Source organism: Chiloscyllium plagiosum, unplaced genomic scaffold (assembly GCF_037043375.1).
Source record: "Chiloscyllium plagiosum isolate Xiang-an unplaced genomic scaffold, Cpla_swu_hap1 HiC_scaffold_3, whole genome shotgun sequence".
NCBI classification, from domain to species: domain Eukaryota; kingdom Metazoa; phylum Chordata; class Chondrichthyes; order Orectolobiformes; family Hemiscylliidae; genus Chiloscyllium; species Chiloscyllium plagiosum.
Genome location: NW_028270141.1, coordinates 7,665,944 through 7,683,298, shown reverse-complemented (window position 1 = coordinate 7,683,298; position 17,355 = coordinate 7,665,944). Strand labels below are relative to the sequence as shown.

The 17,355-nt window shown below is 41.0% G+C and overlaps 1 protein-coding gene across 1 annotated transcript in view; it reads left to right on the top strand.

Moving 5' to 3' along the window:
* Window positions 1-10,221, top strand: part of LOC122540706 (uncharacterized) — a 49,419-nt gene extending 39,198 nt beyond the window's left edge. The window contains exons 3-5 of the mRNA XM_043676825.2: window positions 2,100-2,557; window positions 5,190-5,400; window positions 7,195-10,221. Coding sequence (XP_043532760.2) covers window positions 2,100-2,557; window positions 5,190-5,400; window positions 7,195-7,364 — 839 coding nt within the window. The 3' untranslated portion in view covers window positions 7,365-10,221. The remainder of the gene's footprint in view (window positions 1-2,099; window positions 2,558-5,189; window positions 5,401-7,194) is intronic.
* The last annotated feature ends 7,134 nt before the right edge of the window (window positions 10,222-17,355 follow it).

Below are 17,355 nucleotides of genomic sequence, written 5' to 3'. Positions count from 1 at the left end.
CTGCTCTTGGATGCTGCCTGACCTGCTATGCTTTTCCAGTGCCACACTTTTGACTCTGATTGTATGATAATGCTGAGCAACAGCAACCAAAACCAAAACAACCAAATTGTCAGTCAAGAGTAACTTATGCTCCGAACCAGATAGGTATCCAATCACCAAATCAGAATGAGTTGTCAAATCTCCAAAACATTGTGGAGTCATACAGGCGTGCAGCACATAATCTGGCCCTTTGGCCCAACATGTCTATGCTGCCCAACAAACAGTAAACTACACTAATCTCATTTACCTAAACTTGGCCCTGCCATTTTAAGTGCTTATCCGGATGCTTCTTAAATGCTACAAGAGTGCCTGCCTCCATGATCCTCTCAGATAGCACGTTCCAGAGTCTACCACCCTCTGAGTGAAAAGCTCTTTCCTCAGATCCCCTTCCAACCACTTACTCGTCACCTTAAAAATTTATGCTCTCTGGTCTTGAATACTCCTGCTAGGGGGAAAAGATTCTCACAATTTACTTTGTCTCTACTTCTCATTATTTTGTATATCTCAGCCAGATTCCCCCTACAGCCTCCTGTGCTCCAGAGGAAACAAACCCAGTGTATCAAGTCTTTCTTCATAACAGAGACTGTTCAAACTGAGGCTACATCCCGTGCACCCTCTCCAGTGCAACCATGTCCTTCCGATAGCGTGCAACCTGAACTACACACAGTGTTCCATCGGTGGCCTAACCAATGTTTTACAAAGTTGTAACTAGCCCTCGTGGCTGCAACATTCTACCCCTGCCCCACCCCCACCCTCCCAGTTAATGAAAGCAAGCATCCCAGATGCCTTCTTCCCCATCCTGTCCACCTGTGCTGATACCTTCAGGGATCTATGCACTTGTGCACCAAGGTCCCTTTGTTCCTCAGTGCTCCGTAGGAACCTAACATTCATTGCGTATGTCCTTCCCTTTTTAGACTCTCAAAATGCATTGCCTCACACATATCAGGATTAAATTCTATCTGCCATTGGTGTATCCAATTTACCAGCTGATTACACTGTAGCCTGAGACTTTCATTCTCACTATTAACAACACTAATTTTCATGTCATTTGCAAATTTACTAATTGTACCTTTTACATTCACATCTAAGTCATTAATGTAGATAACAAACAACAGGAATCCCAGCACCACTAGTCAAAGGCTTCCAGTCACAAAATTGGACCTCCATCTTTGCCTCCTATTTGCAAGCTAAGTTTGGATCCAGTTTGCCAACTTGCATTGCTAGGGTCATGATTATGATGTCATCACGATAATCATATATAGTTATCAGTCTCCACCTTACTGAGCTCTGTCATCTTGCAGCATGACATGCTACAGTACATCCAAATGGCTTAGATATAACCCAGACATACAAGTATCTGTTATTACAATGTATACATGTATATATCAGGCACTGTGACGAAAGTTCATTGAATGATTCAGTACCATATGACTCTCATTTCATCCTTATGTTACAGGAGCTATGTATATTACAGCAAAATAGTTGCAGATCATCCATCTTTAATGGCCCATCAAGTCAATTCCTGTAGCATTTATGACAGATAAGAGCTTCTCAGTGCACTAGGCTCCTGAAAGTGTCACTAAATCATTATTTGTGATACAGTTAATTGCAGAAATATTTTGTCCAAGTAAAAGTCTAAACACTGGGAAACATATGATATTTTACCATGCACGCTGGATGGCTTTGGTGCATGAATTGTTCATCAAAGTTGATTTGCTGCAGCACAGGTTTAGATGACAATGTAATCCAGTGGTCACAGAATTTATGATTTAGTGTTACCTCTACTCAGCAGTACCTATTTCAATAACCTTCATATGAGTATCAAATGCTGATTTATATAGAACAAATGTTTAGCTACATGATAATTGAGCAGGATTTCCTGACTTGATCAAAGAGTTAGTTTCTCGTTGTTTTCATTGCTTTTCAACTCTGGCATGATAGCAATGCCTTGATAGAAGGTGAAATTCTTTCAGAGACACTAATTTAATATCGAATATGAGTTTAGAATATTGCAACAGAAATGGATGTTCCTATAAGTGTTCCATTTTTTTCCCCTGTAGATGGCTTTATGCTGAGAAATTTTGATGTGGAGCATACAACGACTTATCGCACACTTCCTTCAACAGCTTCAAGTAATTTCCATTCATCAAGCCAAGTAGCCATGACAAGTGATATGATCACAGAAGCAGATGTGAATATTTTACTGGTGCATCATGACTTACCAGTGGTTGATACAACTATTGGAGCCACAGTGACGAGTAGTAAATCTGAAACTTTTATTCCACAAGCCACTGATATTCATCTTGTTCCTAAAAACAACACTAAAAGTTTTCTGGCACGTGGAGTTGGATCCAAACATGATGTTACTGAAGTGAGCAGTGCCAAGCCTACTGTTTATGCCACGTTACCAGAGAATGCAGTTACTGCTGTCGATGATGAATCCTTAGCTGTCTCAAAGATGTTTGCAGTAAATGAAATGACAACCATGGTGGGTCAAAATTCTGAACAATCTGAAAAGGTGAGTTTGAAAATAAAATCCAATTTTTACTGTGAAGTTAGTTCTCAGATCAAGCAATACATGCAAGTTCAGCTTTGTTAAAGGAATAGATTAAATAAAAATGACCACTCACATATTAATCATCACAGAATGAAATTTCAAGACCAATCCTTATTTTATAAAAATTAAACATCAGGCACTCAGTGCCTTGATAGGTTTTCCTTAAATTCTTTGAAATTTTAATTGAATTTTTAATCTGAAAGCATTAAAAAGTGCAAATCGGCTAAGTTTCAAATGTACTTTTAAGGCCATTACTGCATCAAACATTGTGATGTCAAAAGATCCTAACTGGGTTTTGTCCGGCAAGGTAAAATATGAAGTGTTTTTAATTTTTCCCTCCGCACAAAGTACTAACTTAAGTGTTGCTAGATCTCATAGAGTCATGTATGTTTACACCATGGAAACAGGCCCTTCGGCCCAACTTGTCCAAGCCGCCCAGTTTTCTCAATTAAACTAGTCCCATTTGCCTGCATTTGGTCCATATCCCTGCATACCCATCCCATTCACGTAACTGTCCAAATTTATTTCTTAAATGACAAAATTGTACTCAAGTCCACCACTACCCTCGGCAGCCTGTTCCAGACATTCACCACCATCTGTGTGAAAACATTCCCCTGTGGACCCTTTTGTATCTCTCTCCTATCATTCTAAACCTATTCCGTCTACCTTTAGACTTCCCTACCATTTCTGGTGTATTAGCCAAACAATCACTTGATGTGTCAGCATGTGGTTGAAGGTATCAAAATTAGATTTGATACTGCCTACAAGTACATTCTTTGGCATGCGTTAATTAAGACAAACGGCTTTTTTTTCCCTGACCAACCGAAGTGTCTTACTGCTCCCTTGCTGAAATCATGCTGAACATCTCCCAGGGCGACACACCTGTACATCCCGATGTGAATTTATCCATTCAGTAATCTTCTTCAATTGGATTTGCAAAGTGAAATCCAACTTTGGTCTACAGGGGTGGATGTGCCACAATGGTAATACAATGAACCAGTAATCCACAGGCCCAGCTTGTGGACTTGTTGGGCCGAAGGGCCTGTTTCCACACTGTAGAGAATCTAATCAAATCTAATCTAAGTGGAGAGTGAGATAGTTGATGAAATGCAAAAGAACAATGCAAATGAGATTGATATATACTTCACAGATTTAAAAGAAAGTAAAACTGTTCTAAATTAGTGCTTAACACATCAGGCAGCACCTGTGAAGAGAAATCAGAGTTACTGTTTCAGGTCTGGTGACCTTTCCTCAGAATAGTTGTGAGGAAGGGTCACTGGACCCACAATATTAACTCTGATTTCTCTTCACAGGTGCTGCCAAAATATTGGCCTTATCAGTGATGGTCACAACCCAAGAAAATAATTTTAATAAGTATATACATTTACAAAAACAGGTAGTTTTACTGCTTTAAATGATTCGTGCACAAATTGGGCCCATTTTAGCAAAGATGTTTTTCCTCCAAGTATCAACTCCCAGTCATTTGCAATTAAATAGATACAAAACCTGTCATGAATCAGTACAACGTGATTTAATTGTAATTTTAAATGTACTTTAGAAAAGGTTTTATACATTTAAGTGCGATACCTTGCCAAAGTTTGAAACAACTGAATCATTAATAATTTAATCGAGCACCTAATTTTAAATTAATAAAAATGCATTTTTATTAAGTTAGAGTTATTTTCTATTAAAACCATAAACTAAAATGAAATAAAAATTGATGGAGAATTTGATCAGGTCTGACAGCTTCTTTGGAGAGAGAAGCAGAGTTAACATTTTGAGTCTGGAATGACTTCTTCAGAACTGCCGCTGGTTGGAAAGTTATGGGCTTTTTTGCTGCTGACCCTCACCATCTGCTGCACTTGGTCCTCCTTCTCCTTTGTCAACAGCATAAAGTCCATTATTTTCCCTGAAAAAGATTGATTCTGGTCTCAAAACATTAACTCTATTTTTCCTCCCTGCAGATGTTGCCAGACCTGCTGAGATTCTCTTGCGCTTTTGTTCTTATAAAATTTAGTTTCTAGCTAAATTGGAAACCAGTCGTCTATACCTGAGTTAAAATTTTTTTAAAACTGTTTACCTTTGTGATTTGGTGCCCAAAAGATCCTGTTTAATTTTTAAAATCTTCACGAACATGTGAACAAACAGTTAATGGAAATTCCTAGCAGTGATAAATTCATCCTGGAGTAGCGGTCCATTTTATGGGAAGTGTCTGTTTTGAGTGTGATGTGTTTAAAACTAACTCAAAAGAACACAGACACTTTACTTTAGCATCAGTTACATAGATCTTGACTGAATTGTATCATAAATAAACACAATTATGCTGAAACTTAAAGCTTTACAATTTTCACATAAAGGGATTCTTTGTTTGTTGATGTAGGGGTACATGCATTGAAAAACACCGTTACCTATACCCAAAAATTGCAGATCAGGAAGATAATTTTCACTTTCAGTAAATATTGATACACATTATAAATACCGTACTAAAAAGCCCTTGTGGAATATTTTATTTTGAAGTATCTGTACTATTTGCAATAACTTGAATTTAATAAAACTTTGATCATTCCTAAACTTTTTGACTGGTTCCTTTTAGGAAGTGAAGAACGAGATGGTTGATGATTTACAACTGAACAATGCAATCAATGAGAGTGATATATACTTCACAGATATAATAGAAAGTAGAACTGCTCTGAATCAAAACCACATTCCAGATTCAAAAACATCTATTGAGCCACCGCAGGAGAGATACTCTCATGAAGCCAGTGCATCTGGGAGCTTTCTGGAACGAAGGGAATTATTGGCAGGTACGCATGTTACATTTTTTTGTGCAGCCATTGTTTCTCACACAATGCACGCATACAGAAACTGCTGCAAATACATTAGTACGTGTAAAGGGAAAAGATATTTTTGCATTTTCAGATGTAACGTATTGATCTGAGCAAATCTGCCAAGTACTCCACATGACAAACATCAAACTTTTGCTGACAAACCTACTTAGTTCCTGTCATTTAATCACAGATTTCACAATATATTTTGTGTGCTGATTGAATGTCTAACATTTCTGTATAACACAAATCTTAGTTTAGCAAGCATTTCTGCCAAAGACTGCATTCTATGAAACTAACAATTAAGTAAATTAAGCAGACCCTTTTTAAAGGAGTGATAGTACCAAAAATGCAATGTGTATCACTGGAGGGAATTCACTGCAGCAAGGAGTGAAATGGGAGGCCCTATTTTGATGGTGCTGGGAACGCTGGGCTGCCTTATGTTGGGGGCAGGAAGGCAGTGAGATGGCGAGAGGGACAAAGAGTGGCAGATAAACGGTTAAAGAGGCAATTATTGTCTCATTCAACCGAGTTTGCTGGTTTTCTTGAGAATTGAATGTCAGGTGCACTGTCAGTTTCCCAAAAATTCAAAAGATGGTGGCATTCTGATGAAGCTTCCCATCCAAAGAGGGAAGTCAGCTATTCAGGAGCTGTCTTCCATTGGTGTGGAAATGTTTCCAAAAGAGGAGGGAAGGCCATCACTGAGATGAGGGGCAGATCAAATGATCTGATGGACAGCTTAAAAAAATTGTAGGGGTGGGTCAGCCAATAGTGGTGCTTACCTCACAGTGAAAGAGGAAGGGACAAACTGACATAGGTGGGATCAGGAAGGCCTGGGTCACGTTGGGTAATATCTCCTACAAAGACAGCAACCGGTAAAGTGGAGAGTAGGATTAAATTATTCCTGAGATTCATTCATTCAGTTCTCCTGGACAGCAAAGCCCAAGACGAGAGATGCAGAGGGAGAATGGATCAGCTACTGGGGGCACCAACGATGGAGATGCAGCAGCAATTAGGGGTGGGCATTAAATGATGATTTAGCCCCCAGGACTGTGTGAAAGAAAAGGATGCCAAAGGAAATAGCAGCAGGAGTGAGTACCAGGAGAGGGCACATTGCAACTCCAGAGCTTTCAGTTGACCTTTTCATAAGATGACACCTATGCATATCGGTAAATCCCAACATGGCTGATTTCTACTGCTATATCTGTCCAGGTTTCTTTGATCAGGCTGAATTTCCTTTTCCTTTCATGGGTGATTTGTGCCTCCTTCTAGTCTTATGCAGCCTTTAAAGAAAATTGAGATGTTAAAACACGTGGAAATATTTAAAGGGACAAGAACATGTTGGCATGTGGTCCCTTTTTATTTGCTTTTTCAGATGGACTCCCCATTTGCATTAAGATGAACCGTCCTGTTATCAGTACTTTCAAGCATTCTAATCCCAATTCCCACACTAAATTGTTTGTGTGGTTATTGGTTTTCTGCCTGCCTGGTTTCTTCCTGATGAAACAGATTCTGAGGACCAGTCAAATAAGAAACATTGGGAACATTGACTGTCCAGTGGTACATCTATTGGTATTTAGTATGCACTAAAATACATGTATAGTTGTTGAAACATGATCTCATTGTGTTTCCTTTTGGGGGAAGTGATTGTGTCTTTGCAAGTTCGGAGGGATTTGGGATTTGCAAACTATCTTCTTCCCGATAGAAACCTCTCAGGTGTGCATATTTTATGTTTTTTTCTAACATTTGATTTTGTTTCATTTCATATTCCAGCAACTGTTGCTTCAGGATTTGTGGGACTTGTACTCGCTGTTCTACTTGTTGCGGTGCTCGTGTATCGAATGAAGAAAAAGGATGAAGGAAGTTATACGTTGGATGAATCCAAGCAACTACCAAATGGAGGCTACCAGAAACCACAAAAGCAAGAGGAGTTCTATGCATAAATGTATTTCTAAAAATGTTATCTATCAATCTTTTATGCAAAATGAACACTTTTTTTTCTCTTGCCTGGATTAGAAAGTGAATCTGAAAAAAAAAACGCCAGTCTAGCCTCTATTGCCATGCCACAATGATTGTATTTTTGACAGTTCTGATACAGACAGAGGTAGCACGTTTGTCCTGCAATGAGATGTCTTGCCATTTGGCTTAATGGGTGAGGAGACTTGGTTAAATTTTCACTGCAATTTTTAAGTTGTAGAATACAGCTGCCTTTTGAAATGGTGGGGTAAAATAGCTTGGCTTTAAAAAAAACACTTAAGAAAAGAAACCCAGCTGGGAATGCACAGTACAATATTGTAAAGCCACAAACTGCCTAAATCTTGTAAATGTCATTATTGTAAAAGTATCAGCCAAATGAGAGGGGTAAAAATGACATGGGTTCTTGTACTATTGTGATTTCAAGTTGTATGGAAGTTGACCCTATGTACCTATTGAGATAGGTTTACATTAGAGATTCCTAGTGAACTTGGTCATGCATTGTTTTTAGTTGTGTGTTGCAGTTCATAGAAAAAGATGCATTTAAATTTTTAAAGAGGTTAACTAAGTTCAGGCATTCCTTCAGTTCAATTGGAATTGAAGGGCTAATTGGTAAAATGTAGTCCATTCTAAATGCAGTAAACTTTGTGTTATCTGGCACTCTTCCCTTCCATTCACCATAATTTCTGACAGCTCCATGTTTTAAAAGCTAACCATTGTCCAGTTTATACATATTAACAACAACAATGGATTGTAAACCTGAAAAAATCGTTCTTCATCTTTACATTGAAATGATTAATGTTTTGCGTCTGTTTTAGTTATTCACCATTTGGAGTAACCGATGGTGAAACTGATTTCTTTATAATAGCTGGTCTGAAAGTCATGCTGTCAGTTGTAGTGATTCCACTATGAGGTACTGCTGTGGCAGTCCCGTAACAGCCACCCTTCATCTGCTGTCTCCTCTCAACTCTTCAAAGACAACTCAGCACTTTGCCCTGAACCTGGAATAACGTTGCACCCCATGAACTAACATTTTATATGAAATGGCACCAACCATTCCCCTAGGGTGCCAGATAACCCGCATTTTACTGTTGTTTAATTGATCAAAGTGTGGGGGCAGCGGAGGCTGGAAGTAGTAGTTGAATGTTGCTTTGTGAGTTAAATATACTTTTGGTCCTGAAACTTTCAGTTAATTCCTGCAGTCGATATGCTTTTATACTGTAGCAAGTCATTGGAGTGTCTAAATCCTTCTTTTAAAGAGCTGGGCCTCTGAAATTAAATGAGGGGGTGGGGTGTGCGGGTGGTGTGTTGGGGAGAGAGGTTGGGAGTATAATGGTCTTACACTGACAGGGTTTATATATGGTTGTTGGGGGCTCAAACAAAGTAAAGTGTGATTTGGCTGCTGCCTACTTGTCTGTCCTGACCTGGCTCCCATTTCCCAGGCGGCAAAGGAGTTGCCAGGCAACCCGCCTGCACCCGGACCTGATGAATGGCTGGTTAAGTGGCTCATCTTGTCTTTGCTGCTATCCCACCGACAGCAGAGGAGGTCCTTGCCAAGTGGATGGCAAGGCAGCTGTTGTAGGGTAAGGATGGGGAAAACTTCTTTGGGGGTCCAATGTCTATTGGATAAACAATCCTCAAGATCATTGCCCTGAATCATCTTCATTGGTTTTACAATCCTCACCCCCACCCTCCTACTGTCACCTCTCTCCCCCATCCCAAGTGGATTCTGCCAACCAAGCCCTGGATGTACTTGAGGTCTCTTCCATTAGCTCATCTTCCTCAGGGACTGCCTGTAGTCCCAAAAGTGGCCACTATTTGGAACTGGCAGTGCCGAGACTGTTTGGGCAATTGGATTGGGCCGTCAGCTTTCTCGGGGTGGGCCTTGTTCCCTAGGTTAATGACATCTCACCTTTACCCAATTACCATGATGCTTTGGGGCAGCCAGTATTGGTGGGAATACAAGCTCCATGAAATGACAGGTGATGTGGCAGGAAATCTCACCATCTCAACCATCCTGCCCTCAGTAATGTTCAGTGTTCATCCACACCAATTCTTTTTTTTGCACAGACGAGTATTCAGTGGTGTTGATCATTTAATTTAAATAATTGAAATTGATCATTTTCAGGCATACCTCTGTTTTTCCCCTGCAAGCATAACGCAATTACTCCATTTAATCTATCCAAAACACTATGTTGAGACACTATAAGGTCCACATATGAAATACAGTCACCAGCTATACAGTCAAATACAGCCAAGTGAAATGTCTTGCACCTTTTATACAAATTGTGTAAAAGAAAAAGAGCTGGGATTTGAACTAGCAGTCGGTGATATGGTTCTTTCTCAGCTGCTGCGCAGTTCCTCCTGTACATTTCTGCATTCCTGATTTATATTTCTAACAATGTAACAACTTAACGCTGTTTTAAACTTACGAACAAATGGGTGTATAAAGGAGACAACTGTATATGCCTCTCACTGTTTTTGAATCACTGCCATTTAGAAGAGTTGGGTAAATGGAATTTTGTAAAGTTGAACTGTAATTGCAATTTCATGACTCAGCAGTTGAAGATCTGCATTTTCTAAAGTTAACAAAGAATAAACCAAATATAATTATTTTTGTATGATAGAACTAGTCATTAATCTTTGTTTAGAATCATTTATGACTAGCAAACTGGCTAGATGTCAAAGGATTTGGTTAAATGGTGTTTGTGACTTTGTGACTCTTATCATGACTGTTGAACTTTATTCTGACCTTTCGTTCATGCTTTCTATTTATTAACTGTGTTGTTTCGTTATGTATCAGACAATAAAAGAACACAGAAACAATTCATTGTCAATAATTTATGAAAACATTTAACTTAAACCTGAAAATTAAGTTATTTGAGAGCTCCTTTAAGGTTGGGTACATATATTTCAGGATTTTCAGTTGTAGTTTCCAAAAAAGTGCAAAATAAACTATCAGACTAAGTAGGTTTAGATTGCTTAGCAAGATTTATTTTACTGGTTAAATGCACAGAGGTAAGACACAACAAGTGACTTAACCAAATACAGAAGTATATATCTGTACAGTTGTTTCCTGTAATCTGAGATACAGCAAGAGTTTAAGTGAAGCAATCAGACCCATACTGTCTTGGAGACTTCCACATTAAAATGCAGTATGTGCAAAACTGCAATCCAAAAAATCCTTTGTGCAATATCAGAGCCATCAGGCACATGATATAAACTGTGAACTGTTTTTCCTGCTGTTGCCCATCTTTTAATTAAGCTTTAGAGATTGTGCAGTGAAGTATTAATATCCTTGACATGGTTGTTCGTCCCGCATATTTTACCTAACGCCTCACATTGAGCGATTGCAATGATTTATTCCATTTTTTTCTGACAATCTGTATAACATATCAAACAAGTCATTCTAATTCTCAAGTAATTGTTGACTTTAGTTTCTCAACAAAGCACTCAAAACACGAAGAGTTTAATTTTCAAACACACTTGCAACACAATGTGATAACTAGGTCAAGCTGCATGTAGCTGAATATCTGAATAATTTGCTTACCACATGAAAGCTCAACTAAAAGTGGGATCATATCTTGAACTCTCAGCAATCCTGTTTGAAGCTGTTCCTTTCATTGATGCAAATACACACACACACACTCCCTATTTATAGAGTCATAGAGATGTACAGCATGGAAACATACCCTTTGGTCCAATTTATCCATATCGACCAGATATCCCAACCCAACCTGCCAGCACCAGGCCCATATCCTTCCAATCCCTTCCTATTCACATACCCATCCAAATGCCTCTTAAATGTTGCAATTACACCAGTCTCCACCACTTTCTCTGACAGCTCATTCCAGACATGTACCACCCTCTGAGTGAAAAACCTGCCCCTTTGGTCTCTTTTATATCATTCCCCTCTCACCCTAAACCTATGCCCTCTAGTTCTGGACTCCTCGACCCCAGGGAAAAGACTTTGTCTATTTATCCTATCCACGCTCCTCATGATTTTATAAACCTCTATAAGGTCACCCCTCAGCCTCTGATGCTCCAGGGAAAATAGCCCTAGCCTATTCAACCTCTTCCTATAGCTCAAATCCTCCAACCCTGACAACATCCTTGGAAATCTTTTCTGAACCCTTTCAAATTTCACAACATCTTTCCGATAGGAAGGGGACCAGAATTGTACACAAAATTCCAACAGTGGCCTAACCAATGACCTGTACAGCCACAACATGACCTCCCAACTCCTGTACTCAATACTCTGACCAATAAAGGAAAGCATACCAAACGCCTTCTTTACTATCTTATCTACCTGCGACTCCACTTTCAAGGAGCTATGAATCTGAACTCCAAGGTCCTATAAAAATTGCAACTTAAATAGATGTGGTAGAAACGGAAGAGCATAGTCCTGCTAAAATTGTTGGGTCTAAAGATGCGATAGGTGAACCCATTGTATCAGTTGACGAATTGGAGTTTAGATCTTTTTAGATCAGGCATTTCAATGCCCTAGTAGTTAACATTTCTGCTCTCGGAAAAAGACTCCAACTATCCATTCTATTCACACCTCTCATAATTTTGTACACAATATTCCAACAGTGGCCTACAGCGCCTGTACACCCACAACATGACCTCCCAATTCCAAAGTCAATGCTCTGACTAATAAAGGAAAGTGTACCAAACACCTTCTTCACTATCCTATCTACCTGCGACTCTACTTTCAAGGAGCTACGAGCCTGCACTTCAAGGTCTCTTTGTTCAGCAACACTCCCTAGGACCTTACCATTAAGTGTATAAATTCTACTAAGATTAATTATCTAAATTAAACTCCATCTGCCATGCCTCAGCTCATTGGCCCATCTGATCAAGATCCTGTTGTAATCTGAGGTAACCTTCTTCGCTGCCCACTACACCTCCAATTTTGGTGTCATCTGCAAACCTACTAACTATACCTCCTATGCTCACATTCAAACCATTTATATAAATGGAAAAAAGTAGAGGACCCAGCTCCAATCCTTATGGCACTCCACTGGTCACAGGCCTCCAGTCTGAAAAACAACTCTCACCACCACCCTCTGTCTTCTACCTTTGAGCCAGTTCTGTATCCAAATGGCTAGTTCTCCTTGTATTCCATGAGATCTAACCTTGCTAACCAATCTCCCTAGTTCAACACCTTAGTGAAGTCCATATAGATCACATCCACCCTCTACCCTCATCAATCCTCTTTGTTACTTCTTCAAAGATCTCAATCAAGTTTGTGACACATGATTTCCCACGCACAAAGCCATGTTGACTATCCCTAATCAGTCCTTGCATTTCCAAATACATGTAAATCCTATCCATCAGGATTCCCTCCAACAACTTGCCCACCACTGACATCAGGCTCACCAGTTTATAGTTTGCCCTTACCACCTTACTTAAGTAATGGTTCCACATTAGCCAACCTCCAGTCTTCTGGGCCCTCACCTGTGACTATTGCTGATGCAAATATCTCAGCAAGGGGTTTAGTAATCACTTCCCTAGCTTCCCAAGAATTTTAGGATACACTTGATCAGGTCCAAGGGACTTATCCAGCTGAATTGAATTGAATTGAATGGAATTGAATTGAATTTATTGTCACGTGTACTGAGGCACAGTGAAAAGCTTTGTCTTGCGAGCAATACAGGCAGATCACAGAGTTAAATAGCATAGATAGTAAATAATAGGCAAACAGTGGCAAAGGTGAAAATTCAGTTACAGGCAAATGTTAAGAGTTTGTGAGTTCATTCAGTATTCTAAAAACAGTAGGATAGAAACTGATATGAAACTGACTGGTGTGAATGTTCAGGCACCGTTATGTGTTTCAAGACATCCAACCTTTCCTCCTCTGTAATATGGATATTTTTCAAGATGTCACCATCTATTTCCCCATGTTCTATATCTTCCATGTCTTTCTCCACAGTAAACACTGATGCAAAATACTCATTTAGTATCTCCCCATGTCCTGCGGCTCCACACAAAGTTGTTCTTACATTGAATGGGTTTTCTTTTTCCTGCTCTAGGCGTGTGTTGGCAGGCAGGGAGGGGATTGAGCTTGGCAGGATGAGTGCAGATTAGATTAAGTCTGGGGCAGGAAGGAACTAGGTTGACTTTTTTTTGGCCCATCTACAATGGAGGGTCTTCAGTGACAATTACCAGGCCTCCTCTTACTGTGGCTGGTATTCATCCCATTGCAGTTGGAACTGTCACCATATGATATGTTCAACAAGTAAACTGGAGTGGGCAGCTTGTCATCATCCTGGGGGTGTAGGCAGATTCTTGATGCCAAAGGAGATGCAGGAATGTAGAGTCGAGGTTAAATCACCATTAGCCGCGATCTATTCGAATGGAAGGGCTGAGTGGCCTAATGTGTTCCTTGTTTGTATGTTCATTTTAATTATTTATCAGAATTCTATTTATCAGATCTCTAGCCGCCAGAATGTTGGAATTCAGGAACAGGTGCTCGACTGAAAAGCCTGGTACAAATGATTGATAATAGCTTTTTAAAATTTCTGACATAAACATATGAAATCAGGTCAAAATTGTAATCTGCTGAAGAACATACAGCCTCGATATTGAATCTAATGACTTCAGAACTCAACTGCATGATGTCTGTCCTCTATTTCTCTTACATTCTCTCCCGCTCCACCCACCACAACCCATCCAGCCTTGTCTTCTTTACTTTGCACTCCTAGAATCCCTACAGTGTGAAATAGGCTATTTGGTCCAACAAATCCACACTGACCCTTTGAAGAGTATCCCGCCCAGACCCATTACCCTATCCTAAATACTCTACATTTCCCCTGACTAATGTACCTAACCCACACATCCCTGGAGACTATGGGGTATTTGGCATGGCCAATTCACCTAACCTGCACATCTTTGGAATGTGGGAGGAAACCGGAGCACCCGGAGGAAACCCACGCAGACACGGGGAGAATGTGCAAACTCTACATAGACTGTAACCCGAGGCTGGAATCAAACTCGGGTCCCTGGCACTGTGAGGCAGCAACGCTAGCCACTGAGCCACCGTGCCACCTTACTCAGTAGGGAAGGTCAATTCCTGCCCTTTCACACTTTAATATACACCCATTTGAATCTTATATCCTCCACTAGTAACAGTCCCTTTTGTCTTTTACACTGGGCTTCTGTTTCGATGATAAGTCTAAAAATAAGGGGAAAGTGAGGACTGCAGATGCTGGAGATCAGAGTCAAGATCAGAGTGGTGCTGGAAAAGCACAGCAGGTCAGGCAGCATCCGAGGAGCAGGAAAATTGACGTTTCGGGCAAAAGCCTGATAAAGGGCTTTTGCCCGAAACGTTGATTTTCCAAGTCTAAAAATAATGTCCAGCACCTTTCAGTTCTGAAGGAGAGTCATATCAGATTCTAAACTTTAACACATGAAATCTCTCCAAAATGTTGCCAAAACTGCTGAATTTCTCTTGCACTTCCTGTTTTTATTTCCGATTTTCGGTTTTCTCAATATGTCATCTTTAAACTCAGCTCTCATCAGTTTTGCTTTTTCACTGTGCAGTGGATCTGCACAGATCCACTTCCAAGGCCAATGTTGGTGGTGAATGCTTATCCCCCAGAGAGTCCCATGTTCTCCCAGGCCCTACAACCCTGCTCCTGATGTATCACCTTTCCCTTCTTTACCATCCTTTACCCTCTGCTGTCAATTAGTTCCACATTGATTCCCTCCATCTATCTACCCCATAGCAACCCCCCCAATACAACCCAAGATGTGCATTCCACTGACCTCCAATGCTGACCAAGGCTCATGTCCAAACCGTACTGAGATATATTCCACACCGTGACCAGCTCAAGCAGGATGACTGGCCATACACAGGCCCCAGGGCTGTTAGCAGACGTTAACCTTCTCTGATTGTACTGGGACTCTAACTGGCAGCAACTCCCCCTTGTTTTGATGGAGGCTGACTCCACCTTGGCATTTGAAATGTGGTCGTGTAAACTGCTGGCAGTTGAGTTGACTTGCACAATGCTAGACAGCACATGTCCACCCTTAACTCATGAGCACTGAGTTTAAAGGCAATTGGAGGGGGGGGGGGGGGGGGGGGGGGGGCGGGGGGGGACAGTGCTGAGAATATCACAGTCAGGCCTAGCCTGTTGCTTGCTGTGTCCAGCATTTCTCTCAATGGCCTGCCAATAGCTAAACATCGCCTGCAAATGGAAAATACCTGGGGCCGCATCTGGACTGGGGCAGTGTCAAACAGGCACAGTCCATTAATGGGGATTCTTCATGGGGCAATTAGATTAGATTACTTACAATGTGGAAACAGGTCCTTCGGCCCAACAAGTCCACACCGACCCTCCGAAAAGCAATCCACCTAAACCCATTCCCCTACACCATGGGCAATTTAGCATGGCCAATTCACCTAACCTGCACATCTTTGGACTGTGGGAGGAAACTGGAGGAAACCCACGCAGACACGGGGAGAATGTGCAAACTCCACACAGACAGTCGCCCAAGGCGGGAGTTGTACCCAGGTCTCTGGTGCTGTGGGACAGCTGTGCCACTGTGCTGCCCATGCATCATGCATGTGCAGATTGCATGTTCACATCATTTGCAATCATGTCATCATGAAAGGCATACAGTGTGTAAGTATCAGACATGGGCAATGTCAATGTGCGCCTTTGGTAATGCAGTTAGACTTCTCTGAAGGAATCACAGAGGCACCACCAGGCCACAATGCACACAGCTAACACAAAGCCATCTCGGGTGCACTGGGGGATGAAACTGGTTCCCTCTCTGCCTGAAATGTAAATACCACACAAGTCACAAAGGCGTCTTACATGGGTGCTGTGGGAGAAAGTGAGGACTACAGATGCTGGAGATCAGAGTGGAAAAGTGTGGCACTGGAAAAGCACAGCAGGTCAGGCAGCATCCGAGGACCTGGTGGGGCAGAGGGAGAACAGTTTGTGGTATTGCTATCTATTTGTCACATGACTGATGGCGCATTCATTGAGGTCCAATGTCAAAGCGCCAAGATGAGTCAACACATAGCCTTCCTTCCCAAATGCTCCATCTCTCAGTCTATGGAGGAATATGCTCAATTGGCATAAGTTACATGGAGAGATTACACCAATTAGGTTGGTTTTGTCCATTCTTTAGAAGATTAAGTGGTGATCTGATTAAAGTCTTCAAAATATTAACAGGAAAAGACAGGTAAAGATAAAACTATTTCCACTGATGGGGGATTCCAGAACTAAGAGGCAGAGTCTGAAAATTAGGGTCAGATCATTCCGGAAAGATATTAGGAAGCAATGCTACACACAAAGGTTGATAGATGTTTGAAACTCTCTTCCAGAAATGACAGGATATTGGATCACTTGTTAATTCTAAACTTAAAATAGATAGTCTTGTTCATCAAAGGTATGAAGGGAGTTGGGCCAAAGGCAGTACAGCCATCTATCAGCCATGATCTCATAGAATGGTGGACCAGGCTCAAGGGGATGAATGGCCTGCTCCTATTCCTATGGTCCTATTTGTCCTCAATGCTATGAACCTGTTGTGCTCTTAATGTTTCCAGCATGGATTTAGTGTGAATGAGACTGATGGATCCAGCCACAACAGGGTTATTGTTACTGTTGTTGCAGGGATATGGAGGCTGAACCAACGTGCCAACCAGCTCTAGGCAAATGCCAACCTGCCATCGAAGGCAAACACATTCCATCACATGAAGTGTTTGCAGTTGTGGGTCCCTTCAGGATATACAGGAGAGTCCAAATCTTTCAACCTTGATGCCATTTTTTTGGTGTGTCAGTTCAGGCTGAGGATGTCTCAGGACAAGTGTGGCTGAACTGTATCAACTATTGGAGCAGGACCTGTGTCCTGAAGGAGTTGGTAGTCATTCTATCCCAGTGTCCATCAGGTGACTGCTACACTGAACTGGGCCAAGTCACACAACTCACCAGTCCTTAGTCACAT